The sequence below is a fragment of the Lachancea lanzarotensis genome, scaffold LALA0S06, assembly GCF_000938715.1.
Source record: "Lachancea lanzarotensis genome assembly LALA0, scaffold LALA0S06, whole genome shotgun sequence".
In the NCBI taxonomy this organism is placed as follows: domain Eukaryota; kingdom Fungi; phylum Ascomycota; class Saccharomycetes; order Saccharomycetales; family Saccharomycetaceae; genus Lachancea; species Lachancea lanzarotensis.
The window spans coordinates 276,423-304,321 of NW_019212884.1; the positions used below are offsets into that span (position 1 = coordinate 276,423).

The following is a 27,899-nucleotide window of genomic DNA, read 5'->3' on the forward strand; positions in this document are numbered from 1 at the left end:
CTGTTTTCTTCTCAATAATAGAAGTTATATAGTCTCTCGACATCCCCCCATTTGTAAAGAGATAAAAAAATGTTTCTATGCTACAACTTAGCTTATGCTACAAGCTAATTATTCGTTAAGCCTTCACATGCTTTCCCACCCGCCGAGGTCTGAAGAGTTGTCAGTCAACCTGTAAACAAGATGGGGAATCATGTTTCCTAAAACCACATCCTGGCTTAAATGCAAATATCGTTCTCTACTGAGAAATACGGGCGCTCCGTTGCGGTAGTCTTCGTCGGTTTCCCCATGTTGATTTAAAAATGGTGCCTGATAGAAAGTTCCTCTATGGCCATACGCCAAGTACACTGTGTTGCTCAGTATCAGCAGAAAACACCCGTAACCAGATGTCGATGGGCAATGGTGAAGACAATGATCAGTACACTCCCCAATCGAATAACTTTGCAAAGCCACAGGGTTCTGCACCCGAACACGGGCACCACAGAACAAACAAATTGCGATTTCTTCCCTTTTGTTTCTAGGTAGATAGCTATTGCAACTGATTTTCCACAACTGTGAGTAGGAATCCGGCAACTCTATTAAAGGATTTTTGTCAAAAGAACATAATGTTAGGCGAGCTCTAAATCCACCAAAACCATCATTCCGGCGCTTGGAATCATCAACAGGTGCCCCTTCTATTTTTATGCCCTTATTGATGCTAGTCAGTAATTGACCGAATGTGCACATGCCGCAAAACCTCAATACAGAGTCTAAACAGTTGAAGTCCGTATCACAATTATTGACTTTGGACGCCTTGGAGAAGCCTTGCAAGTACATCAGGACACTCACTCTCCTCATTCTTACAGTCATGGAGCTACGCAGCAGTGATAGGGCACGCTCTAGACCTGATGCGTATTTGTCGTTTATTTCAACCCCTAGTAAGGAAGACAAAAAATCCAAAAGCGCTGAGAAATTCTCCAATTCTTGGCGATCAGAGAGGCTTGAAAGCGCACTTGAGCAACAATTGAGTGCTTTGCGGGATGAAACACCGCAGATGCGGTGTCTGTTTCTAGCTAAAAACAGCACGTCTTGAAAAAACCAGTGTTTGACATGATCAAAGTAGTGCTTTGTAACCCCAGTGTCTGATGACGACAAGTTTTGTGGTGACTGAAATTTCGTTCTAAGAGCAGTTACAAAAGACTCAGTAGGCTCGTCAAGGGTATTCAACAAATGGAGTGTGAGCAGGGAATTGACTGGCTCTACCTGTTTTGACTTCGACGCTAGGAGGAGAAAGGTCTTCATGTCCGAGAGGAGTCTCAACGAAACCATATGTTGAGTGGTGAGAAAACCTCCATATGCACCGTCAAATTCCTTGATCTTTCTACTAAACCTAGAAGCCACTTCCGCATTCTTGATTGTGTTGGCTTCTAGGCGGCTAATGACGTCTGTGTGGGGTGAAGTTGCGCTTTTCTCATTGTGAAAGAGTCGATCCAAGATCATTGTGGATTTGTAACATGATTTCAACAGCCTCCCCGTGTGCGGATTATCTATGCTAGCGCTCTTACAATGCGGAGGAATGTAAGGCAGGAAAGAATTTGATAAAGATGAGCATAAAGGACAGAATAATAACGAGAACCCTAGCTCACTTGGAACATTTTTAGTAATATGGTTATGCACAGTCCTGATAGACTTCATATGGCTCACCAAGCAGCTCTCGTGACAACCATGGCCGCAGGTGCGAATCAGAGGACCTGTTTCCGTGCTTTTATGAAACGTCGTATTAGAATTAACTGTTAAGCCAGATTCTTCACCAATAGTGGCGTTCTCACAAAACAACTGGCCACAGATATTCTTCTCCACAAAACTGAAAAAAACAAAACAACTATCTTCTTTGCCCATTTTGCAAAAGACGCACATTAGCTCTGGAAGAAGAGAATCGTCTTCGTGGGGATCTTGGTGACAACTTGACGACATTTTATGATCCAGTGAAACTTGATTGTTAGCAAGAAATTTTTGCTGTTGTTTGGCAATTCTTCTCATCAACTTTAGTCTCTTCGACTTGGCCAGCTGTTTCCTCATTTCCATGCCTTCATCTTTCTTTTTATCACATTTCATGGGACCATGTAAAAGACCTAAATCAAGCGAGGGCGTCTGTTTCGACAAAAACGCGATTACATCAACGTGAGGTGCGTTCTCCACAAGGCAGCGGAAAATTTCCCTAATCTTTCCGTGCTCGTTGATGAAGTCATCAATTGATAGGAGAGAGTACAGTATAGAAGCAATGCTTTTGTTTAGAGAGCTTTCTGGTTCAAATTCTTTCCAAAACGTGGAAGAAAAACCCGCAACATTGTTAACGATACTAAGATGGATAACATGCGTCACTTTACCTAATAGCACGTCGTTGTTTAGGTTAGTGATATGATCAAGTGTTTTTTTTATGAATTGTCCGAATACGTCGGTGCCCGAAATTTGGTAAAGCTTGCAGAAAGTGCTTGAGCTCAACTTTGAAGCGCATTCTTTCGCCGGTATAAAAGTTTGTGAGTACTCGCATTTCATTCTCATCGCAGCTTTGCTTCGGATCAATTTCTCAGCCTCATACCGCTTACTCGAAGAGTATCCCAAAAAGTACGGGTCAACTAATGACCAGTAATCCTCCTTCAAACAGTAGATGCCAGCATCCATTGTTTCAGTCGGTGGCGTATATTGCGCCATATCATTCAGGTATAGGTCAAATGCAGGGTGTTTTGTGACATGTTCTGGAATGACATTTAGAAGTTCGCTATAAGTTGAGTTTTTGAAGCACAGAGCATGAGCTAGTTCCGCTTGCATAGTCATTTCGAAACCCTCTATTGACGATTTCATCGCAGGATTGCGAATTTCACTGAAGAGATGTATTAGCAGCAAAAAGCAATTATCTACCATGGATGTAGTTATTTCAATGTCGGGATAATCACCGTAGGGCATTCCCTCTGCCCATTGCTTCAAGCCCCAACGAGAAAGATAGGTAACAAAAAAATCACCAGGATCACCGATGCTCATAGCCAGCTGCAGCATATAGATATCACTGAAATAAGTGAATTCTCTCATGCTGTACTTGGTATACATTCTTGCTTGATGCTGGATCGGCGAACCGTTTCTAACCCAGTAGCCAGACATTATTTGCGCTAAAAGGACCAGAGTACTGAGTGCAGACTCGCACATCCATATTATTTGCCGTTTATCTGCAAAAATATTTTCCAGCCTTATGCACTGATGTAATGAATACTTCAAAGGCTCGTAGCGACCGCATTGACTCCATAGTGTCACAAACTTGAAAAAATATGACATGGGATTGAAAAATGTTTGAGGGGTGGTTCCAACTTCAAAATCTATAACGCCAGCAGTGGTGTCATATATGGTTTCTTTGCACACCTTTAATCCGAGGACTGCTTCCTGTACCCTTTCTGTTGAGCTCACCCTACTAGTACCATGTCCAGAAGCCCTCAATAGTTCGAACTCCTTTTCCGCGGCCATGCTCAAAAAATGATGAACAATGTTACTGCGAGTATCACAATCTTCAAGTAAGCATATATTTCTTGTAAAACCGTCAACCATCACTAGTACCGAAGAAAAGTAGAAGTAATAAGAAGAAAACTCGAAATTTTCGAATTCGACATGCTCTGATGTTTCGCGCGTTAGCGGCAGCACATTGCTGAAAGCTGCGAAGCATTTTATCATACAATTCAATATGGTTTCAGATGATAAAAGAATCTCTGCTACAGTGTTAGTCGAGAAAACAAGGTAAATATCCTTGAAGCAAATAACACTGCGTTTATTCTTGATAGCATCTTTTGGAAGTTTGAAATCTCGATAAAGTGGAACGGGCGGGCATTCAATCAGATCATGCGGCGGGAAAGACATAAGAGTGAAGGCAACCTGCAGTACTCGCTCTATGAATCCTGATGGAATGATCATATTGGCGACATGCGGTATCTGAAAGATTAACTGAGAGAGTGAACACATGATTGATAACTTATGGCCTGCTGGATCCGATTCGACAGTGCTGTAAAGCAAGTTGGAATAGATGTCGATGTATTGAGCTGCAATGCAATTTCGTGAATCATCAATTATAGTGAAGACGCAACTTACGATCTTTAGAAGACGACACTTCCAGATATTAGGTAATAGCTCTGAGCCCTGAACGAGGAGATTCTGAAACCGTGAGCCTTCCAGTAATCCATATCTCGTAGTCAAGCCATGAGAAGAAGCATCTTGCAAGCGCTTGTCGTAGAGTCCCATAATTCGTAAGATGCTAGGATCATGTTTCTTGTCCTCTGAATCAGGGAATTTCCACGGTTTAAACCATGGAAAGGTCGTCCGCTGTTCATATGGAACAACAAAACCTCCGAGTAATGATATTTTTGGGGTGAACGAACTAAAGACATCAGGCGTGTATTTGGTGGAGCAAAGTCCCGATTCCCATATTCCACACAACGCAACGCGTAAAGATATCTTGAGCCTGAGGGAAGGGCTTCTGGCACAAAGGATGTAAAGAATGTTCGTAAGTTCGTCAACAAGCTTTTCCATGAACATGTCAGACGTGGATCTGATTTGTAAATGTATACTTTCCGCAGCAAAGGCATCACGGACTTCTTCCAGCTTTGCCAGATTCGCAGACCTGACAAGAACCACCGACGAATCGCCTCGTTGGAGTATTTCTGTCATCATTAGACCATATTCTAAAGGCTTATTCAATATAAGGCTGATTTTAATGGCCAGATCTTTGATTTGCCAATTACATTCGTTTCCGTTGAGTTGCAAAACGTATTCATCTCCATGAGTAATCGCCACACCATTGTCATGGACAAGAACGGTTCTTTCGGGGTCCCCTGATAGCTCTTTAAAATAAACGGTCGTGTCGATGATGTAGTCAAGCATTTGTTCGAGCACACTGATCAAATTTGGGTCAGAGTTATTTTCATAGTCCAAGGGAAATGGTACGTTGTTGGCCGCATTGCGACACCTAAAAGATCCTTCGTAGGTCTCGTTGGCTGCAGATAACACACTGGTATCACCGCAGTGACATAACCGTCCCTCAGGCCTCGTCACAAGTCTTGAGGTATACCGATGGCCAACATGCTGTTGTGGATCAAAACACTCGCTGCATATCTCATACAGCGGATTCCGAGTGCAATCGAAGCAATAGAAAACAGTCTCTGGGGAGTTACAGATCCTGCTGCAACTAGACCCGCGGTGGCCATTTGAAGATTCATCGGACAAATAATCCACGTTTTTGAAAAAAGCATCGCGCCAATTGGGCGGCAACTGCAAAGACATAAATGTACCTGTCTGCCAATTGCGCGACTCAAAAACAGCACGCTTGCTGCTCCAGTTTACAGAACAGATGCCGTCTGCAACGCACTGCTCCAGCGTTTGCCACACAAGATAGCTAACCGCTTCATTGTAACTTTCTCCAGCTAAACGCGGCAAAGAGAGCAAAAATTCGCGCACAGGTCGCTCTTCCAAGGCCATAACATTAATCCGGGAGCACTTATTAATTGAAATGCTATCCACAGTAACTCGAAAGCGCTGTATTGGGCCCTCCAGCTCGAGCTACAACAATTATGGGGATGAGCATTCCCTATTTGTTTATTGTATTTGCCACCATTTTCTGTTGTTCTAAGCGTTGAAGACGTTAAAAGCGACAAGTAGGACTAGATTATTGGGTATAGTCACAACTAGAGAAACGGGTAGATGGCGGTAAAGCAAATGAGAACTGAGAAACTACTTGAGTGGTTCTGGGAACAGATCCGAAGCTGCAATGCCGTTTTTTAAGCATTTTTCAACTACTGTCATAATGATGGCACCTATTCACTTTTTGTTTCCGCCTTGACGTTCTGTTACTGGCCAGATAACGTGGATATCGTTACTTACGGGTACTCTTACAGTATTGCAATTTAAGGAGCCGATTTGACATCCTGGTAACTACATCTCTACACATCTCAAATCACAAATCAACTGATCAAACTCCAGCTTACCTTCAAAATTGCATTAGTATAAGGCTTAGTGCTGTTTTCATGGAAATCTGAAATGATCAAAGGTGAAAGCGATAAGATGCAACCGCATTTGAGACATGTATTGCAGTGCATACATGGCGACCCGTATGTGAGAAAAGCAAGAGGCCCCAAGGAACGGGTAGATCTGGATAAAACGCTCAAAAACTTTGTGTTCCGGTACCTCTACTATGTGATTTCAGGACACGGAAAACTTCTGCATCTGCTGTTCCCCAGTGCACCGCCTGACAAATTCCCAAAAAGCTTGGAGGAGGCGATGAATATGGGTTTGGCACAGCAAAAAATCAACGACCCATTTTACGCAGTTGACGAAACAGCTTCAACGCTTCGGCACCGTCATGCTGGACGTAACTGTGGTCGTAAATTTCAGCCAGGAGAGCCCATCTACCGTTGTAAAGAGTGTAGTTTTGACGACACTTGCGTACTCTGCATCCACTGTTTTAATCCCAAAGACCACCAAGGCCACCATGTACATACCAGCATATGCTCAACCCTTAACTCAGGGATCTGCGACTGTGGGGACTCGGAAGCATGGAACACGACGCTACATTGTCGAGCGGAACACTCTGATAACGATGCCGAGGAAATGGATGATTATGACCGCAACGAGGGCTTTGAATCGCTAGAGATGCAACAGCTGTTCGAAAACGCCTTGGGGGATATCCTTGATCATTTTTTGGACGTTTTCAATCAAAATGTTGAACCTCTACCGACAGTGCAGAAGGAGCTTACTGTCACTCTTCGGGAAATGGAACAGCATGGTAAATTCAGGGCTAAAACAGAGCTTTTGCGAGATTTGAAATACAAGAATGAATATACTAGGATGCGTGACCTCGAAGTTCATATACTTTACGGTATTGACTCGGACGAAGATGAATACGATCCTTATGATGGTGATTACGCGGTAATGGTGTACAACGATGAATACCATAACTACTCGCAAGCAATCGCGGCCTTGAAGCAAGGAGCGCCGGATGACAAGCATACCGATAAATTGACTGCATGTATCGATGGCGAAGGCCGAGCAATGTTGAAATGTTCAGATGACATGAAATCTATCATGGCCGGTTTTTTCGCCATTCGTACTAACGGTTTGAGTGCCACGCTTACTGCCTGGAGTGAATACATTCAGCAAGAAGCTTGTAAATACATGATTGCATGGCTTGGTCACTGCCTAACTGTTCCCAACCCTGAGTTCCAGCGGACTTTAAGAGAGGCATTAGGTGTTGTACTTTGTTCAGAATCTGCTAGCCTCAATGAAAGGCCAGATGTCAGCTTGATAATAGACAAAAACTTTCCCCCTAAAGTAGATGCTGATACCACCTTTAGGTACGCGGACCTGTCGATACTGGGCCGGAATAACTCGATTCCTTTAGGTCACCACAAGGAACTTTCTCCAGAAGAGACGAATTACATTTCTCTGACCCTTAATGGAACGACGACACCAATCAATAAAAAATACACGAACTCTAGATTGCAGCACTTATTATTTTTCGACAACAGATATTGGAAAAAGCTTCGCAAGGACATACAGGACGTCATTATTCCTACCATGTCTTCAAGTGTGACATTCAAACCCATATTTTGCTCGCAATTAGTGGAGATATTCAACCACATGACGAGATCCCTTGCTTTCATGGACCGAGAACCCCAACTTAGCGCATTAAGAGAGTGTGTGGTGCAACTGTTCACCTGTCCTACCAACGCGAAGACTACTCTCGAGAACGGTAGTTTCTGTGACATAATGTGGTCTGTCATTGACATATTCACCGAATTCGCGAAGAAGGACGCGGGACTTTTAGTCTGGCAAAAGGTACAAAAAACTAACCCCACCAAGAGCTATAGGTTTTCCTTCAAACAGGGCTTTTACGCGATAGAAACAATTTTGAGCAAGATCGACGACCCCAACCTTCTCTTGCGGCCTACAGTGTTCATTGCGCTTGTCACCTTGTGCAAACTGTTCAACGGTGCTTGGAAAGTCAAACGAAAGGAGGGAGAACACGTTCTTAGAGAAGATCAAAACTTCATCCCCTACGTGGAATATACGACCTCTGTCTTCAGCATGGTTCAAACTTTGGATAAAACTTTGGATATCAAGAGACATGAAATCGACCCCGATTTACTTCTGCACGACATCAAGCTCCTAAGCACGTTTTTAGGGCATAGATCTTTTCATTACAAAGCGGTTCATGGAAGTCACGAAATCATTAAATTCAAAGTGAGTAAGCAACGTGTGGCTTTCATGAACCCAGTTCACACTTTACTCTCATTTTTAATGGAGAAAATACCGCTGGAAAAATCTTTTGAGGCAGTTTCGGACTGCAACGACTTCCTTGCCATATCAGATATATCCTTGAGGTCAATTGTACTGTGCTCTCAAATAGACGTTGGATTTTGGGTCCGTAACGGTGTTTCTGTCCTTCGTCAATCCTCGTATTATAAGCGGACCCCTGATATGGCATCCTACATGCGCGATGTTCACCTGTGCCAACTCACCTTTTTGGAAGAAAAGGATGATCTTGTGAGACTGGTGTATAATGTCTTAGAAAGATGGGAGTTGTTGGGCTGGCTGGATGGAGAAGAGGAGTTCATGCACACGGTCTATGAAGACAAAATATTTTTCATCGTTCAACAGTTTGTGGCATTTGTCTATCAAGTTCTCACAGAGAGACAGTTTTTCAGACAATTCAAAAGTGTCGAAGAAAAAGAACGTTATCAGCTCAAAAGTGCGATAATCTATGGTTTGTTTATGGAACCTTTGTCATATTCTGACTTATTTGCTGGAATGCCTGAGTACTTAACGGAGAACTCGAATATATTCGATAAAGCCTTGGAGGAAGTCTCGATCTATGTTGAACCCAAAGGACTAGAGGACAACGGGGTCTTCAAGCTAAAACCAGAACTGTACAAGAAAGTTGATGCAATGCAACTGCCTAACATGGGGAATGACTTTGGCCACAGCTCGAATGTAATCGCATCTCACCTGGCTGGGCCAGGCGGCGATACAAAGAGAGTCGTTTTAGAGCCTCAATTGATTCATCCAAAGTTTCTTGACGAAACTGCCAAGAATTTAGGCGCTTTCACTCGCACTAGGGTTTTTGCCAAAGTAGTATTCAACCTCCTTCAAATGTGTCTCGATTTAGACGAGGGGACGTATCTTTATGAGCTGCTTCATTTGATTCACGGAATTTTTAAGGATTACGAACTTCTCTATGGAAAGAGCTCTATTCCAGAAGCTTATCTGTCCAAACCTGTTTGCAATCTGTTTTTGACAATCGTGGATTGCAAGTCGAGCGTCTTCACAGAAAGCGTGATATCCAAGGCAGATCACCTACTCGAAATCATGATGTTGAAGAACCCCGAAGCAGTTCTTGACTCCCTGGTTTCCTGCTTTGGCGAAGGGCCTGTTGAAAAATACAAAGCCAGGAAACTTAACCAAGGTGTGAGTTTTGGGGAGAGTGAAAAGGATCGGAAAAAAAGACTTGCAAAAGTCCGTCAGCAAAAAATCTTATCCAAGTTTTCCAAGCAGCACACCAAGTTTATAAAAGATAACGATGTCACTTTCAGCGGTAACGGAGAAGATGTCGATATGACCGACCAAATACGGGACTCATGCGAAGAGCACACTTGTGCTTTATGTCAGGACGTATCACCGACTGACTCTTTCGTCATACCAATTTATCATGAAAACTCGCCAGCTTTCAGAGGCGGAAATATTCATGATATGAATGAACTTGAAAATTCATGGGGAGCTTTCAGGAACAATGATGAGGAGCCCACGGTTTATGATGAAAAGACATTGGATTGCTACAAAGAAGACGGTTTAAGAGGCTCGAGGAAAGTATTTGTGTCTTGTAACCATCACATCCATTACAACTGCTTCAAACGCTATGCGCAGAAGAAGCGGTTCTCAACCAATTCTTTTATTTGCCCGTTATGCCAAACTTACTCAAATTGTGTGATACCTGTGCTAGGGAAATTGCACAATAGTGATAGCGTTACTGTTAAGAGTCTGCTAAGATCCAATTTTTCCAAGCCGGCAATAAGCTCTCTGCACGGAACTGATCCTACCGAGGACTATAGCAGTGTGTTTAACATGTTTGTTGAAATCAACAAAAAAAACATGTATTATGATCGCCATTGGGCTGCTAATCCAAAATTTGAGCGTTCTGACGTGGCACACGTAATGATCGTCCATTGGGCGAATACAATTTCGATGCTAGAAATCTCCACTAGGATGCATCCGGCCCCTAACAGTACTTTGCTGCAAGGAAAAGAGCAAAAGTTCAGGACTTTGTACAACGTACTTTCATCTATTACATGGCTATGCAGTGCTTTGGGACCCCCTTCGATGGATCATGTTCCTTACGTCAATAGTGAAGGCATAGTATGGAATCAAAACCAGCTTTTCCAGTACATTGTGCGACATGCACTACTGAGCCCCGTGCCCATCTCTCAAACAATAAGCAAGGCACTTTCCCTGTTCTCCAGGCAACTCATAGCTGATTTCGTGAAGGGCCAATCTCCTTCCACGATTGCTAAAATGCATGACCGAGGCAGAAGTGAAGAATCTTTATGCAGATGCGCTGATGAAACGTTGCATTGCCTGCGCACCATATGCGATATTGGAATATCAGATGGAGCTTCGCGGCAGAAGCTGTACGATTTGGCTTACACTTCACTACTGAAAAATCTACTACCGACGCTAAGAAGATGCTTAATCTTACTGAAAGTATTGAACGATGCCTTGAGCGCCACTGACGACTCTCATTTGGTAATCGAAGACTTAGATCTAGAGTCTTCTATGGAAGGTTTCGAGAGCACTGAAGTGTATGTTAGGGCTCTTATCAGTAAGCTCACCGTCTGTGATAGCCTAGAGGCACTTTTACAGCACCCCTGCGGCACTAATTTGGATGATCCGTACTTGATGAAGATTCCCTACGAGTTTACCGGAGTTGTCAAATTGGTAAACCTTGCACCCCAACTCAATACCTATGTCACGAACTCGCAAGTTGTCAAACTACGTGACGAGCATCCTGTGCACATGAAGAATGCTGGGAACCGGTTAGACTTTAAGATTTGTTTGGCTTGTGGGGTTAAGGTTCACGCAAGAAAAGATCATACAGAGCTAATCAAGCATTTGGCCAATCGCTGCTTCAAGCCATTTGGTCTATTCTTGCTACCAAATCTTAGCGAAGTGTGTCTGATAGTCACCAACCCAAGATGTTCTATCTCCATTTCCGCGCCTTATCTAAACTCCCACGGTGAAGCGGGGCGCAACGCCATCCAGCGGGGCGATTTGACTCTACTCAATCTTCGCAGATATGAGCACCTCTCCAGTGTGTGGTTGAACAATGAAATCCCGGGTTTGGTGAGCAGAGTGATGGGTGACGAATTCCGGGTCTTGATCATTTCTAATGGGGTGGTGCTCAACTTCAACAGAAACGTGCTTCGACCCCGTCGCGCTAATACCGATGAACTTGGCGACGGCAGCAGCAGCAGCGAGGCTGAGGATGAGGACACTGAGGGCGTGGGAGCTCGCTGGGAAATCCGACCAGAAGAATTCTTTGAAGAAGCTGGCATAAGACTAGAGGGAGCTGGGCCAACTCCTGGCGGTGATATACGTGAGTTCTTCCAGCTCATCAACAATTTGAGGACAGACGCTGGGGCATTTGACGATGCTCTTCCGGCAGAAGACAATGAAACAGGAATGGGCAACGTTTTCGTCCCGCGTTTCGATTTCATTCCGAATTTTAGAAACATCAACGGGGCTCCCGATGAAGCTCCCGATGAAGCTCAAGAGAACGAAGATGAGGAGAATGAAGACGAGGAGTAGACTTTGCGAATTGGCTCTGAAACGCATCCCATGGTGTTCAGATAAGCATGTCAGAACACAATCACTGCTCATGGTATCATTTCGTCAAGAAGTTAGAAAAGTTTTACACTCAAGAATTAAGAAGTGAGGCCTTAGCAAACAACACGGATATTGTCGACCGCTTGGCGGTCACTCCAGAGGCCGTTAACACCAAGTTTGTTCATCACCTTCGACACTAAAACTGTGTATACGTACTGTAACCTATTCATATCGTCATGTACGACCCAATAGAGTCTTCGGATTTTTTAAATTAGGAATTTTCTAGGATTTTGACCAAACCCGCTATAATGTTTCGACTACCATAGTAAGATCTGATTAAAGTTGAAGGAAACTGAGTGAACCCCATCCTCTCAACTCAGCTCAGCCACATTTTGCTCGATCATAATGGTATGTGATATTCTAAGTTCCTGGCTGCTCCCCGTTTGTCGAAAGGAGCCTTCAAAATCATGGATTTTGTCAATATACTTATGAGATGTGAAGGACGGAGACGTTGTGGATGAAATTCTATCAAAAGTACGAACTTATTCCAAAGATTGGCCAAACCGCTCGCAAAACTTTTCTTTGCTAAATTCGCGTACTCACAGTATCATTTTGCTCCAATTCCGTACTAACTCAAGACTTGTAATTACAGGTATTTTCCACTATTTACAACGTTTTCTTCAAGAGAAATGCCACTTTCGTAGGCACAGTTTTCGCTGCGTCGTTCGTGTTTCAAACCGCTTTTGACAGCGGCGTTACTTCGTGGTACGAGGCTCACAACAAGGGCAAGTTGTGGAAAGATGTCAAGCTTAAGATTGGTGAATCCGGCGATGACGAAGACGATGACGACGAATAAACAACCATGGGGCTATCTAGACGGGGAAAAAACTACCTGACAAAAAAAATAACAGGGCAAAACTGGGTTTTGATATTGGAGACGCAGGAGTTTTTTTTCTCATCTTCCTCACATCGATTTAAACCACATTTATCTGAATCCTCTCATTCGGCATCTAGCGTCTCACAGACCTTACGACAATCAACGGTATTTTACTACTACTCATTCTTATATTATTTAACCTCATAATTTAAATCAGTACCAAGAAAAGAGTGATGAGGACGTTGTTCGTGTATGAATTGCGCCAACTTGACTCATATGCATTTTAAAATCGACTATTTTCACTGGTTGCGGCCACAGCTTACATTCATATTTCACCAGAAGTGGAGGCCTGTTGGATCCTGGCGACGTACGCCTTAGAAACAACATTCCAGCTTCTCATGTACTCGGCCAAGCACTGATCGACACAGCCTTCTTCCGCGCTGGAATAAGGATTGCTTAGACATTTTTCGAAACAGTTCTCGGTCACTTTGTTCACCAGCTCGCTAGCATTCGCAACGGCCAGTTCCTGGCCGATCTGAGTCTTCAATTGCTCTTTTATGCCCGCAACTTTTGACGACGAACCGGTTGCTGTTGTACTCTGCTGCTGCGATGGTGACGCACCTCCAAAAATTGAAGATAGAGCCATCTTGAAACTCTTTTATACGGAATCGATTCGATGCTTGTCTCCGTGACACTGCTTTTGTCGGGTTATTTCAAAGTGCTAATGCTTGACATGTCTAAAAACTTGTCAGAGCCGTCACCAGTGAAATTTATATGGCAGAAACCATGTTCACACCAAAATTCTCTGACTATAGCACATTTCAAAACTGGAGTCTTCCAAAAAACAAGCGCAAGTGGTTTAGTGGTAAAATCCAACGTTGCCATCGTTGGGCCCCCGGTTCGATTCCGGGCTTGCGCACTTTTGTTCTTTTTTGGTAACAGCATTCCAAAATTCCCACCATCAAGAAACAATTCTGAAAGCATCGGATATTTCACAGGGTTTCGAATCGTTTTTCTGACATCAATTGAATAGGTTGAGACACTTCATCAAGGTTATTAGTCTCACTTGATACAAGTGGTGCTTTGTTGGGTTGCCGTATTGATCTTATTGCACTCAAAATGATACATTCGGTCCTGATATGTAAGTATTTGGTGGTGTGTGTGTTGTGAATCTGCAGCCTTTTAATAGATATACTAACCTGGAGAACCCAAATGAGTAGTTAACAAGAAGGCACAACCCAGATTGGTCAAATTTTACACTCCCGTGGAATTGCCTCAACAAAAGTTGCTGATAAAACAGGTCTATGAGTTGGTATCTCATCGAAACAGCGATTTTCAAAGCTCGTTTCTGACAACTCCACCTTCACTTCTTCGGTCTGGTTCTGATGATTTGGGCGAAGATGGAGGTATTCAGGTCATATACAAGAATTACGCAACTCTGTACTTCACTTTCATCGTGGACGACCAAGAATCGGAATTGGCTATTTTGGATCTGATCCAGACGTTTGTGGAGTCCCTAGACCGGTGTTTCACGGAAGTCAACGAATTAGACCTTATATTCAACTGGCAAACGCTTGAGAGCGTGCTGGAGGAAATCATTCAGGGAGGAATGGTTATCGAGACGAGCGTGGCCCGAATAGTTGCTGCCGTTGACCAACTGAACAGAAGTGCCAGCACAGAGGGTAGAACTAGTCGGTTCTCGGGTGCTGGTCTCGGTAACGCCCTGCAAGCATTTGCACAAACCGGGTTCTCCACATGGGCCTCGAGCCAATGAGTGTACGACGCTGGCCAAACACTGGGAACCGAGAATAATGATAGTTTAAATAATAGTAATATATATAACGTTAGCCATCCACACTATGTACAGTAAGCTGGTGTGTAATGTTTTCTTGTTAGAGCACTGGATTTACCAGAACTTCCACCAGTTATTTGAAGGTAGGCCCTTTCTTGTCTTGTCACTGGTCTCCTGTCTGATCTGTTGCAGTTCCTGTCTAACACGCTGTAATTCTTCGCGCTGGATTTCCTCCGCCTTGACACGTTGAAACTGTTCCCGCGACTGCTGGCTGTTGTTTCTTTCAAAAGGTGAATCGATGGAACCGGTCCTCCAGATAGGATCTTTGCTTTTGGCTGTCTCTTGAACGATTTTCATGAGTTCCTGCTGTTCAGCCTGGCGCAGCTGACGTTCCCTTTCAAACTGGAGCCTCAATTCTGGTGATAGTGCTCTAATTAGCTCTTCATCGGAGGGAGTGGTGTATTTAAAAAGAACAAATCCTGTAGCGATAATGGCACCGCCGTAAGCGTAAACTCTCAGCCAGCGAAACCAAAGTGGTCTCTCCATAATAAAATATGTCTTGTAAAGTCTCAACTAGGTGCTAAGAGCTGAGATCCTAGCGTTTTTTAACGTCAGTTTGTCGATAGATTTATTCCAGGACAGCCGATGACCTAATTTCATTAATGACAGATGCTGTATAATTAACTAAAATACAACACTCAAATCAACTGACATCAGGGTAAAAAGCTAGAGGAAGTATCGCTGATTATTAGTTGATGTGAAGTCGACCTTCAATGCGACATATGATTTCTTCAAAGAGTCCATTGGTCTAGCTAATCCGTCTTTGACTTTTCCTAAATATTCGTTAAAATGTTCTGTATCATAAATATATATTGGGATTGTAGCGAGAAAGTTAAATCAGCCGATCATTTCGGCATACAAGTATGGTGTGAAGACTCTTGCCGCGGTGAATAAAATAGCAATACCCTCAAGCAACGCTACGGGGAACCCCAGAGGGCCTCTTTTCTCGAAATTAACGTAAACAGCATACAATGCCACGGAAAAGAAAACTTTGGTGAGCAGGAAAGGTCTTGGCAAAACACCTGAGAGGAAAGACACAGGTAGTCGCACGCAGTCGCCGCCTCTTTTGAAGTATTTGAAACATCCCTTCTGCAAAGCTCTCAAATTATCGTTGTCGGCAGCAAAAAGTGAGTATAGGGCGATAGAAAGAACGTTGATGACGGAGTCGTAAGTTTTCCTTTCGAAATGGTAGTCCAGTAGCTCATCCAATATTAGTTCACGCTCGCTAAAGTCCAAATTTCCGATTTTTTTGATAAGCAAAACCACATCGTTCAAGCCCACCGTCATACCACCCCCGGTCAACGGGTGTCTCATGTTGAGAGCATCACCAATGACGCACAAGCCTAGCACGTTATTTTGGCGACCTGGCAAGAAAGAGTTGGGCATAGATTTGAATTTACCCTGGGATAAAGCATCGTCGAACGAGGGACGCAGAGATTCTGGAATGAAAGGTTGTACATCCTTACGCATCCATTCTTTTATGTTGGAAGGTAGTTTAGGTGAGTTGAAGGCACATAAAATACGTGTTTCCTCGGGTGAAATCTGGTACACAAGAATTGGCATGTGGTTGGTTCCCAAGATAACGTGGCCATGGTTTGGAGATGGCATCTTGGCATGGTATAGGGACATACCGACAAACGAGGATCCAACCTTTGGTACATGTTCTGGTGAAAGCTCTCTTCTGAAGCGCGAAAAGATACCGTCGCACACGAACGTGACATGGGCATGGAAATCCACTTTTCCGCGGCCTGCAATATCTACTTTGGCGCCGATAACTTCATTTTGCTTGTTTTTCAAAATTTCGGTAACGTTGCCCTGGAGTCGAGTGATATTGGGTTCCTGAGCCACGATTTCCCGCAAGTTCTGCAGGAACCGACCATGGACGAATCCCACACCGCGTTCGCGCTCGTCGAGCTCGAAATCTTGGACGGAGATGGTTTGGTCGCCATTGGCGATCTTGTCGTTGCCGTCACGAACCAAACCGCTAATTTTTTCGACTGCTCCTGTATCAGCCTTGTAAGGATATGGGATTACCACTTTTTCGCCGTTGTAGAACACAGTGTATCCGGTCACAGGCATGGCTTCGATCCCATTGATGGATTGTACCATTCCCAAAGTTCTAAGAGCCCTAACACCGCCGGGTTGCATCAATTCTCCAACGATTCTGTCGGGCATACTCCAGTCTCTTTCAACTATGAGTACTTTCTTGCCCTTACGGGCCAGTCCTGTTGCTACACATGGACCGATAACACCGCATCCGACCACAAGGGCGTCGTATGTCACGGTTTCGTCCGCGTTCACCAATTCTGGAGCGGGACCTTGCACAGCTGTCATTTGATTGGTATTTTGAGGCAAGTATGAGGCAAGTTTCGAGGCTGTGATTTGTAAAAAGCTTGGTCGAAAAAGTACCAATCGGGTTGATGAGATGGTGAAACCTGGCTTAAATTAACGGACCTGTCGCTGACACTTATATACACCTTCGAGAGAAAGCGATGAGCTGATGCTAATCCGTATAACAAACGAGTAACGGTTTGTGAAGGCGAAGCTGTGGGTGTTTTTTTTTTCGCGGGTTTCTCGAGCGGAGCGAGCGTGCGAGCTTACAAGCTTTGAAGATGAGAGATGGTTCGATTTTTAACGAAAAAGTACTAAACGACTTTCTCGGGTTCTTCGCATAAACGAAAGAGCGATGAGTTAAACATTAGAGGTCACGTGCTTTTCACATGTCTGTGGTACCTTTATACGAAAATCCAAAATGACCTTTTCGGATCATAAATGGGTTGTAGCTATATACGGAACGGATTTTGAAGTAGGTACTAACAAATTAAAAACGGGTTGCAAATGGATCATAGCTGCGCGAAAATCGGGTACTCGGGTTTCAATTCTCCATTTAGCACGTGATAGGATCTTCGGACTTTGGGATTGGTATTATCGCAGAAAACGAAATGTACTCCGCTCATCACTTCAGTAGCTCGAGCGACCATGGGATAAGATCAATGCTAAAAGAACATTGACTTTCTACTACTACTATATTGCAATCTGATATCATCAAACGTCGTTTAGTCACTCAAGTGTAAGCACAACGACTAGTTTGCATTGTTCAGCGAAGCGCCAAGTGGAAATCAAGGGAAAACGCTAGAACCGTTTTCTACAGTTTGTTGAAACTTCGTCGAAACCGGTTCCGTCGTCCTCAAGCCGAAAGAGCTAATTGGCCGACTTTATATCTCTAACTTAAAAACTGATTCGCGTCTGGTGAGGGATGGCGAGGAAATCAGCATACACACATACTAGGTTTTCATAAGTTTGAGTAGCCTGCGACACACATGCAATGATCTCAAATTTGTTGTACAGACATGTCTCACCAAATGTTCTACAAGTGACAAGGTAAAATACGAACCGTGTTTGAATCGAGCATTTATTGATCTATTAAAATCCTTTGGAAAGCAAGATGGTGTTGAGAAATCGAACGAAGGGTTTCAACATCGGCTCAGATAATGACTTGAGTTTGATGAGAACTAGCGAGGCATTGATATGTGACCTCGTATTTAAGAAAATGTTAAGAAGATCTCGAGCGATGGAAGTCAGCACATCTAATAGCCACGACAAAGAGAAATGAATATCAAAGTCCACCGGTTTTCGTTGCCATGGTACCCAGAGGCTCGAGCTTCATGTTTCGTACATGACAATGAGCCTCGTCCTGAAATCTCCCCCGGATGGAAGAACTGGGTCATGTCATCGGTATGCTACCAGCTGCTTTGTGTTGGTATGTGAACTACGCATGAAGTCCGTAGACCTCGGCGTTGCGTCTTCGAATCGAGTGAACTGGCCACATCCGGTGCGGTTCTCTAAAAGTTGTTCTTCTGTACGGAACCGGTGTTTCCAGGTCGCCCGGCTACTTTTCGGGTTGCCAATAGATTCAAACGGGTTCCAAAGCGGGTCCTCGAGGCATCTTTTCGTACCTGCAGCCAGTCGAACAGCACGGGGCTTAGATCGTTCAAGTCTATGCCAACGAATCACTGGGATTATCTACGAGTACTCAAGTTCGACCGCTATCTTGTACGCTACAAGGCTGAACGCTCAGAACGCCCAGAATTTAGGTTCGCTTCAACCTGACATCACTTTTTAAGTGAATTGTTATCCCCCATCGTCAGAATCAGCGTAGCCGTTTGGCAGCTTGGCTTTTTCACTTCTTCCAGTGTTGTTCTGTCTTATCGACCTTAACAATTGCTCGACAATGACTCAATTTCACTTTACGAACATTGATTCAGTGACTCACCATCGTGGCACAAATTTAGTACCAACATGAAGCGGAAAACTCGCTGAATAATTTCATAACTATCCCCTCAGATAACAAGCCTCATGCAGGGTTTTTTATCAGTATAACTACTATAAATGAAATCGAAAGTTGTGAAGGTCCGTTAATCAAAAACACCTTATAATTGACCTTTATCTTCAACTTTACCAAAATCTCGACCCAAAAGGCCCTCGAACTGAAGTCCCCTGAGAAACAATGGCTTTTCCAGAATTTGGCCATGCCTTCAAATCTCAATATTTCTCACTCTTGGATCCTGAAGTGACGTTGGTCAACCATGGCTCTTTTGGAACTACACCAACATGCGTTGTTGAAAAACAAAAGCAGCTTTGTGAAGATGCAGAACGGTATCCTGACAAATACTTAACGGACGAAGTCGAGGTTCTTTATAAACGGCAAATCAGGCTCCTTGCAGACTATCTTAAACTGGACTGGAGAAACTTGGCTTTGGTAACTAATGCAACGGTAGGTGTTAACACAGTACTTCGTTCAATTCCATGGAATTTTTCTAAGGATAAAGTACTTATCCATTCTACAGGCTACGAGGCGTGCGGGAACACCGTGAAGTTTTTATCTGAGTATTTTAATTTGCAGTACGATGTCATTGACCTCACGTATCCAATTGAGGACGAAAAGGTCCTTGAAGCTTTCGAGGACAAACTCTCTACAGGGGAGTACAGACTGTGTTTGTTCGACATGATAAGCTCGATGCCAGGAGTGCAATTGCCTTATCAAGACCTTATCAAACTGTGTCAGAAATATAATACTTTGTCTCTTCTTGATGGTGCGCATGCTGCGGGCCAAGTGGACCTTCAGTTTTTAGATGAGCTTCAGCCAGACTTCATGACTACAAACTTGCACAAATGGCTCAGTGTCCCGAAAAGTTGTGCTTTGCTTTACGTCAACCGTAAACACCATGCGACTATTCAGACAATGCCGATATCCTGGAACTTTTCTGCGGAAGCATGCCGCGCTATTGAAAATCCACAAACGGTTGCTGAAATTGAGCACAATGACCTTTTAATGCACAACAAGTTTTTTTTCGTCGGTACCATATCGTATTCTACTTACCTCTGCATTGAAGAGGCTTTGAAGTTTCGTCAAAGTATCTGCGGTGGTGAAGAACGCATTCGCAGGTACCAATGGGAACTACAGGACGCTGCTGTCAAGGCCGTTACTCTCGCTTTAGGGTCGGGCTCCAGGTTATTACAAAACTCAACCAATACTTTGACTACCCCAGGATTGTTCAACGTGAGCCTACCGCTAGACGCTAAGTACCTTTCTGCTCAGCAGAAACTTTCAACTGACTTTCATCGCTTCAGGCGTTTCAAAGCTCGCTGTGATGTTTTAACTCGCTCCAAAAAGGCGTATGCACCATTTTATTTCCATGGTGATGAATTATGGATCAGGTTTAGCGCTCAGATCTTCAATGAGGTTGAAGACTACGTTCTAGCAGCCAAGATTGTAAAAGCAATCATTTACGAGAATTTGGATGAGGAGCTGCGCTCCGAATTGTAACCGTTCATCAATATTCGAGAACCACTGGAAGAATGCGAGCTATGCCGCTCAATTGCGGCCCCGAAGAGACTAGTTGATAGACCAAAAATATGAAGCATGCTGATTTCTATTTCAAGACTTGCTTAAGAACTGGCAGTTTGTGGCATTGAGTGTAGAAACTTTCGATGTTATGACTGCCGGTTCCTTTGAAGCTGATTGGAAACTGCGGTCAGGATGGAAAGCGCATACTTTGAGCGTGAACTCCGTTGAGCACTATATAGAATGATTATTAAACATACTTAGAACCCTGCGTTCCGATCACTTTGAAGTGTTGATAATTTCTCGAGACCCATTGGGATGAAAAGTGCCGCCTCTCACGTACGCGACTGTCCTCGCCGCACCGAAATGAGAAGCAGATGCAAAGACGTTGAATTTTTATCCCGTACTTGAAACGGTACCCTCTTCACCATAGCGTGAAGACATTGAATCTCGTGCTACAAAGAGACGCAATTCTGTTCGAGGACGAAAGACAAAGGTGAATCAATATAGGCTGTCCAGCAGCGCTCCACTCCGTATGGGGTGGCGTTTCTGTAGTCATAAACCACAGCAGCCAACACAAAGTGTTGAGATTGTCTTCAATCTTTGAATGTCCCAGGGGCAGACTTATCTGAGATCTCCTAGAGTCAATCGCATCATACTTCTAGGATACACTCCAATCCTGAAAATGCGACTCCATCAATCTTTCCCGGACTTTCAGCTCAGGACGATGTGCATCTAATAGTGCTCATTGCACTAGTACTAACTTTCGCACGCTTATGAGCCATTATTTGAGATAGTTTCGAGTTTGATATCGCTACCATGATGTCTCATTACGCCGTAAGCATGATACTCTTGAATAACTGACCCACTTCATTCCAGTCGTCACCACTTGGCAGGGCCCCTTTTGCCGCGCACAAGACGATGTTCAATCCACCCACGTCTGTGGAACAACAATTAAGGTCAAACGTGAACCTGAAACTGCCTGTTGCCTGTGCAAATATTAGGTCTTGGATTTGATATTCTCCAGCTCCTCCCTGCTGTGGAAAAAAGCCGACATTGCTTAACATGGTACCCATACGCGGCTTATTTAGGAAAGCTTGTGTGATGGCATGATCCAAGTTTTTACTTTCATACATTGAATCTAGCATCAAAGCGCCCAATGAGTTGAGAAAATGATTTTGGCGTTTTGCTTCACCAAATACGTCGTAGTAGTATTCTACTAGTTTCCAAAAAGCTTTTGGATCATCCGCCACATCGAAGGATGAAATCAGATAGTTGTAATTCGTGCCCCCAACATTGCAACCGAACCGGTAGTCTCGCATGAGCTTATGATCATCGGATGGCAGTAGTGCCGCAGTGTTCATAGCGACCAAGATATTTGTCAATCGCTCTCTCAAACTATTCGTAAAAATCTTCTCGCACTTGTGCATTGTCGCGAACCAGCAAGCTTGCAAGAATGGGGTGAAAGTGCATCTCGAATGCACTTGAGTTTTCATTCTCATTTTCACCCGTGTTAACTCCTGCGAAGAAAGTTTCAAAAAAACACTGTAAAATTCGTTTCCATCCGGTTCACTCACCCTTTTTATAGGTGGTCCAGTCGACTTATAACCGGCAAGTTCTCGAACTACCTGGCTGCCAACCATGCGCGCCAGATGGATTTTTGGCGCTTTATAATCGAGTTTCGACTCAATTGGAGCAGGAAGCTTCGGCAAAAGGCAGTAGTCCTGGCTATAATTGAATATCGCACCTACGTTGGTAGAGGGCAATTCGGGATCATTCAAACGTGCCTGTAAGTCGTGAACGAAATTAGAGGCAGACACGCCGTCACTGCAACAATGGTTCGACAAAAATAAGAATTTGCGGCAATAAGTACCATTGTCTTCGAAGAAACATAGGACCCGCCAATTGGGCCTCGAATCGTGATTGTAAGGTATGCGAATCGAATTAACAAGCTGGAAAATCTGACTTGTGTAGCGGCCACCATTGCTTCGGAATTCTGCTAGTATCTTAGCAACGACATCATTTGATTCAACTTCTGTGTTTAACAGCACATCTGAAATATGCAGTTTTTCAAGCACTCGAATGTAGTCATGCTCGGCCCAGGGCTTTGACAAATATTCGTTACTTTGATAGAAATTACCATCTCCAGCAAATTTGTTTTCCACCACAGTGTGTAGTAAAAGTGGATGTTCCAAGCAGATCACTCGCAAGGCGGAAGACAGTTGTTCCGTCGAAAATGTCTTGTTCATCTCGCAAAAAAGTCCGAAATTCGAATACAGATCTTGCCTCTGAGCTAAAGCAAAGTAGTTTTCGATATGTCCCATCTTGCGAGCATGTCCGAGCGAGCATAACGTATCCAATTTTTGCGAAGCAGAATCCTGGGTCATTTTAACTATCTCGACAATATCCTTTTCAGCGATTCAAAAGCTTCCGATGAGCATGCTTGAACCATTGGCCCCTGCTCAGTCCATCCCAGGGATCACTGATCGACCCCGTTTTATAGCATGTTATTCGATACCGTAAGATCCATAGTCAACCACAACGTACACTAGATCGACTCTTGTGTGCCAGGAACCGATCCGATCTACGATCAATCAATGCCTGAGAGAACCTCAAATACAAGCAAATTTCTTCAAGATCGCATGCCTGTCGGCAAAATGAAGCTCCTTGACCTCCGCTTTTATTCTTAGTGTAAAACTATGAGTTTGTTGGTGTGGCACTTGAGGCATTACCGAGGTATCTTCTCAGATCTCATGACTAGCCTCGGCATGTTGTATCAAAAGCCTTTGGTTTCTTCGAGCTCCACAGCAGTCCTTAGAGCCGTGCATGGCCCTTGAATCGAGATAGGCTATCTTTGTCTCGCTCCTGTTTGCTCGGGTGTCCTTTATCAACAAAGACAATGTACATTATGCAGCTTGACGTGCCTTAGTGCTTAAATGTAAATGTTCGACACAGCCGTTTAGTTGCGGCTCGGTAACGGCCCATTGTTGGGCGACCCAGTTTACTAATCGAGCCTCGACACGAGAGGCGAGTTTTTGAGCACTGTCCCCTGAGACTTCGTAATCGGACAAAGATTCCTGCATGCCATTGAAAATCGAAAGGTAAGCATCTTGTATGTAGTTGAGGCACGAAGATTCGGCTTTAAAGTTGACTTCTGATGGAAGTGGGCTCTCTTTAGGCAAAGGGAACAAAGCATGCAGTTTCCGATTGGCGATTCGCTGATCTATACTCTGCGACTCGTACTCGAGGCGTGAGCTAGCAGGCAGAAACTGATGTTCAATCCACCGTAAGTATTCATCGGTAGACTTCTGGTCCCAGGATCCAGGCGAAGAGAAGCCGTAGGATGTTTTTGTGAGAAGATCGTCGGATGTCCCTAGGTTTGAAACTCTTAGCCAAACAGTACAGTAACTGTTTAAAAATTGGTTCATTTCAAGTAGTTTGTAGCGTAGGCCTAAAATGAGGTATGCAGCTGTCCTGAGCTCCGCATACTCGTGCAATTTGAGGTCTCGGACCCTCCGGTGTTCTGGTATCCCGAACTCGCAGAAATCAGTTCTTGCTTCCGTGAAACGCATCAGCTCTAGCGTGTAGAAGAACAGATGTGGCGGGAGTCTCACTGCTAGCAGAAGCTTCAATAAAAGCGACTCTGTAGTGATTGGGTAGGATATTTTTATGCGACTGCAGGTGTGGGACAATTTGTGGTAAAATTGTGCAGCTGTGGGCGGATTTCCTCCCTCCAGAACCTGCAGATAGTAGTTTGGGAGACTCTTGCGCCACGAGGACGGTAGTTGCATGTTTGCTTTGAAATATATCAGTTTCATCGAGCATATCCAACGCAAATAGTCTGGCCAAAACGCTGGCAACTTCAAATGCACACCTGCCGTGTACAGAAGCGCCAAAGTCGACAGTAACGAGAGCCCCATTCTTCTGCTGTGGTTCTGTGAGTAATTAAAACGTTCCGTTGGCGTCTCGTTCTGGGTCTCCAAGTTTTCACTTTCATCGTGGTCCAGAGATTTCAAAAGACGCATCCACATAGTTTTCACAACGTCTCGAAAGATAGGCGGGAACTTTTGATTCTCAATGAGCCATCGACATTGTAGCTTTAGTATATGCTGAAAACAATTTAGAAATAAGCGGTCTGCTTCTTCCCCGTAGACTTTAGCAAATTCGCTTGATTTTTGGCTGCTCTGCGATTGTGAGTTCATGCTGGAACGAAAATTGCCGGTAGCGTTTGTAGTCAAGTTCAACCGTCTTGTAACAACCCCCATACTATTGATATCGTCCTCATCGTCATTAAACTCCACGTCACCCTCCATAACGTGTCCGTACTGGCATGTTCTTCGCCCATCGATTATACGCCATAGCCGCGACCTACAGTTGTCTGTTCCACATAGCGGGCCTCTGAAAAACGTTGACATCGACGGATCACCCAATTAGATTTGAAGTAAGCCTTGGGAAAAGGTGGTAGCGTCGAGAACGTGTGCTTTTGGCCTTTTAAAGGAAGCTTTTGGTCTGAAATACCTACAGTTTTTCAATCTCTCGGTTAACTACTCATATATATGTATATACGTCAGAATAATGATGAGAGCGATGAGCTTAAATACTGAAAACCGAAAAGCTTAAATTTGGCGATACTAGGAGTACTTAAAGATCGATGTGGGTTCCGTAATTCGCTCTCGATGAGTCTACAAGATTTTGGCAGCTTCGAAATGTCAAGAACGACTAAAAACGGCTTGGAAAATGCCAATCTACCATAAAAGCTTCAAATTATCAGTCAAAAACCATATGTTGTCTAGTGGTTGTGTGCTCTGTTTTTGCCGTTATGATGGTGGCTTTGAGGTTGGAAACTTTGTCGAAAAGACCCAGATCCCATCATGGGCTGAAATTGTAGAGCCTGCGTATAATTGAAAGGCGACATGGGAGTTGAAGAATGAGGCGGACCACCAGCGACAAAATTCTGACCTGGATGCGGAGAAGATACGTTTAGTGTAGGGGGTGGGCTGGCACTGTTTCTATCTTCCCCAAAAGGCATCATTTGCATCATTTGCGGATAGTATGTTGGAGGCTGGAACGGCATGTACATATTTCCATTGGTTCCGGGGCCCATCATGTACGGATTGTTGGAGTTTCCAGGACCCATGGGCATCCCCATCATCATTCCGGGCATCCCCATCATGTGAGGGCTGCCAGTATTCGACATAGCGCCCATATTGCGCTGCTGCATCTTCAGTTGCGATCTATGCATAGCAGTGCGCTCATCAGGAAATAGGCTCTTGTAAGATTGTTCCACATTGCCCATCCATGTGGGCGCCGTAAAGTAGGGTTTCTCGAAGATCAAGACGGCGGGGCCCTTGTTATGTTTCTTTTCCTCATCAAAAACTTCCTTGGCTTTCGTAAACATGTTGAAACTTCTTGCAAAATCTTTTTCATGAGATTGCGGCTTCTGGGCGCCCAAAAATGAACCATGGCTAACGTTGCGTCTACGAATTATATTCGCATGTCTGCTAGACGATGAAGGGGACACGGATGTTTGAGTCGAGGGCCCTCTGCTGACAGTTTTTTTCAACTCGGCCTTGCCGCTCAAAGGTGTTGAGCCACGAGAAGATCTGGGCCCCCGAGTGATGGCAACATTGCCCTGGACAATAGGTGGAGTATTGGTCGGTTTTGGAGGTAGCGATAAGTTGACTTTCAATGCTGTTTGTGTGCCCCTCGGAGAAGTCTCATTTTCCCTTTTGAACATTGTCTTCACTTCTTCGGGCATATCGTATGGAACTTTGAATTTTTCTGAAAACTCTTTGAGCGCATCTAGTTGATTGAGTTTTGGTTGGGACCCGGACTGAACTTTATGAGCAGTCTCACGAGGTTTAGGAGCCTCGGATGGTGGTGGTAGCACGTCAGCTGCTCTTGAAGAAATGATGGCTGGATCGTTGTTGTGAGGCTGATGTCTTAAAGTAGGAGGCACGTATTTTTTGGTCTTGGCGGGAAGACTTTTTGCATTCATCTTCAATTGAGCAAGCAATTCATCGCCTCTACGATCCACGCCAGAGTATTTGTCTTCTTCATCCACACCAGAATCATCGATGACCAGACCTCTTTCTTCAGCCAAGTGAACATTTCCAGTGGTGCCTTGGGATTCAATATCTTTCGCAATTCTGTCAGCTTCCTTTAAACGTTCGTTATAACTGGGATCTTTCTTGTTAATCTTGGTAGTGTAGAGATGCTCGTCGAACGACGAAGTTATACCGAATTTTTCTTCATTAACAGCAAACTGGTTCCACGATTCTTTACTGTCCTCTAACGCATCACCAAGCGCGAATTCTTCATGCGGCTCTGGAACCCACCTTTCCAATTTTCTCTCTCTGATTTCGTTCTTATTGCCGGAAATGTCTGTATCTGTCTTGAAGGCAGACATTACCGATTCAACAGGACGTGTTGACCCATTTGTAGGATGTGAGGCCTTCAATTGAGGCTTGACTTCAGGCTCCACTTCTGCCTGAGTTACCTTTTGAATCACCTCTTTTGCGACTTCTGATTGTTTAGCTTCAGTCTTGATTTCCGTTGCTGCACCATCATCAGTGATATTCTCTTTCGACGCCTTAGGGACTTCGGATGCTTCATTTAAAGCCTCCCGCGGCTTTTCGTCCGTACCAAACTCCACATTTTGTAGCTCTAGCTCTGCTACATCGTCGCCCTTTATAACCAGGTTTTCGATCAAGTCAGACGCCAATTGTTCAGCATCAAAGCTATTTTCTACAAGTCTGGCCTTTTGAAGAACAACGTTAACGCCATTTCCACCCGTAGGATCGCATGCGGTTAGCAAACCTTGGTATTTCGCTCCATTCGTAACTGTCACCAGAGCATCAGAACCAATACTATTGATCAAAAGATAATTCAAACGGTCGTTGAACGACCGTGTTGTATCTTCAGACTCGTAGAACCCAATTCCTGTGCCACTACGATGAGTTCCATTCGAAGGGCCTCCACTTGCGTCTCTTTTCTTTCCATTATACGTCCGGCTACCCTTCATGCTATCGTGAGCTAAATACCTAAAAGATACCGGTCAAATTTCTATCAAGGACGACCAGCTGATTGGAGGTCCTACTAACGAGCAATGGGGCCCTTGAAAAATCAAAGGGGTTACTCGATTGAATTGAGAAACTGGAAAAACAGCTTTAAAGGTGAGTTTTAAGAAACCTTGACGTTTATTTGAATAAACTACCTTGATGTGAGTTACGTACAAGACTATGGGCCAGAACCGTATTTCCAGGTCACGTGTATCGGTGAGAATTTAAAACTGACACTTTTTAAACCGTGTATAAGTTCATTTCTGTTGAGACCTACAAGTTCGTGTCGTCTCTTTGCGTTGGTGTATCAGGTTTCAGGGGAGTCGCAGCCTTGGGTTGCCGAAAAAAAAAACTTGTACTTCTCACGGATGATCGTGGTCG

The 27,899-nt window shown here is 44.1% G+C and overlaps 11 protein-coding genes and 1 non-coding gene across 12 annotated transcripts; 5 read left to right on the forward strand and 7 right to left on the reverse strand.

The window, feature by feature from the left end:
* Positions 1-123: 123 nt before the first annotated feature.
* On the reverse strand, positions 124-5,487 carry UBR2 (LALA0S06e03114g1_1; the record flags this gene model as incomplete). Its single annotated transcript, XM_022771815.1, has 1 exon — positions 124-5,487. The coding sequence occupies one exon, from the start codon at positions 5,485-5,487 to the stop codon at positions 124-126; it is 5,364 nt and encodes a 1,787-aa protein (XP_022628981.1).
* Positions 5,488-6,045: 558 nt separating this feature from the next.
* On the forward strand, positions 6,046-11,865 carry UBR1 (LALA0S06e03136g1_1; the record flags this gene model as incomplete). Its single annotated transcript, XM_022771816.1, has 1 exon — positions 6,046-11,865. One exon carries the CDS (start codon positions 6,046-6,048, stop codon positions 11,863-11,865), a length of 5,820 nt encoding a protein of 1,939 aa, XP_022628982.1.
* Positions 11,866-12,288: 423 nt separating this feature from the next.
* On the forward strand, positions 12,289-12,739 carry QCR9 (LALA0S06e03158g1_1; the record flags this gene model as incomplete). Its single annotated transcript, XM_022771817.1, has 2 exons — positions 12,289-12,291; positions 12,536-12,739. 2 exons carry the CDS (start codon positions 12,289-12,291, stop codon positions 12,737-12,739), a joined length of 207 nt encoding a protein of 68 aa, XP_022628983.1.
* A 346-nt stretch (positions 12,740-13,085) lies between these two features.
* Positions 13,086-13,406, reverse strand: TIM13 (LALA0S06e03180g1_1; the record flags this gene model as incomplete). Its single annotated transcript, XM_022771818.1, has 1 exon — positions 13,086-13,406. The coding sequence occupies one exon, from the start codon at positions 13,404-13,406 to the stop codon at positions 13,086-13,088; it is 321 nt and encodes a 106-aa protein (XP_022628984.1).
* A 202-nt stretch (positions 13,407-13,608) lies between these two features.
* LALA0_S06e03202r lies at positions 13,609-13,679 on the forward strand. Its single transcript has one exon. It is a non-coding gene; the product is annotated as a tRNA-Gly (tRNA).
* Positions 13,680-13,879: 200 nt separating this feature from the next.
* APS3 (LALA0S06e03224g1_1) lies at positions 13,880-14,534 on the forward strand (the record flags this gene model as incomplete). The annotated part of the gene is made up of 2 exons (XM_022771819.1): positions 13,880-13,901; positions 13,981-14,534. The coding sequence occupies 2 exons, from the start codon at positions 13,880-13,882 to the stop codon at positions 14,532-14,534; spliced, it is 576 nt and encodes a 191-aa protein (XP_022628985.1).
* Positions 14,535-14,666: 132 nt separating this feature from the next.
* CBP4 (LALA0S06e03246g1_1) lies at positions 14,667-15,098 on the reverse strand (the record flags this gene model as incomplete). The annotated part of the gene is made up of 1 exon (XM_022771820.1): positions 14,667-15,098. One exon carries the CDS (start codon positions 15,096-15,098, stop codon positions 14,667-14,669), a length of 432 nt encoding a protein of 143 aa, XP_022628986.1.
* A 351-nt stretch (positions 15,099-15,449) lies between these two features.
* On the reverse strand, positions 15,450-16,946 carry ERG1 (LALA0S06e03268g1_1; the record flags this gene model as incomplete). Its single annotated transcript, XM_022771822.1, has 1 exon — positions 15,450-16,946. One exon carries the CDS (start codon positions 16,944-16,946, stop codon positions 15,450-15,452), a length of 1,497 nt encoding a protein of 498 aa, XP_022628987.1.
* A 2,173-nt stretch (positions 16,947-19,119) lies between these two features.
* Positions 19,120-20,439, forward strand: LALA0_S06e03290g (LALA0S06e03290g1_1; the record flags this gene model as incomplete). Its single annotated transcript, XM_022771823.1, has 1 exon — positions 19,120-20,439. The coding sequence occupies one exon, from the start codon at positions 19,120-19,122 to the stop codon at positions 20,437-20,439; it is 1,320 nt and encodes a 439-aa protein (XP_022628988.1).
* An 848-nt stretch (positions 20,440-21,287) lies between these two features.
* ATF2 (LALA0S06e03312g1_1) lies at positions 21,288-22,844 on the reverse strand (the record flags this gene model as incomplete). The annotated part of the gene is made up of 1 exon (XM_022771824.1): positions 21,288-22,844. One exon carries the CDS (start codon positions 22,842-22,844, stop codon positions 21,288-21,290), a length of 1,557 nt encoding a protein of 518 aa, XP_022628989.1.
* A 519-nt stretch (positions 22,845-23,363) lies between these two features.
* Positions 23,364-24,872, reverse strand: RRN7 (LALA0S06e03334g1_1; the record flags this gene model as incomplete). Its single annotated transcript, XM_022771825.1, has 1 exon — positions 23,364-24,872. One exon carries the CDS (start codon positions 24,870-24,872, stop codon positions 23,364-23,366), a length of 1,509 nt encoding a protein of 502 aa, XP_022628990.1.
* A 374-nt stretch (positions 24,873-25,246) lies between these two features.
* On the reverse strand, positions 25,247-27,481 carry PBP1 (LALA0S06e03356g1_1; the record flags this gene model as incomplete). Its single annotated transcript, XM_022771826.1, has 1 exon — positions 25,247-27,481. The coding sequence occupies one exon, from the start codon at positions 27,479-27,481 to the stop codon at positions 25,247-25,249; it is 2,235 nt and encodes a 744-aa protein (XP_022628991.1).
* Between the last annotated feature and the right edge of the window lie 418 nt (positions 27,482-27,899).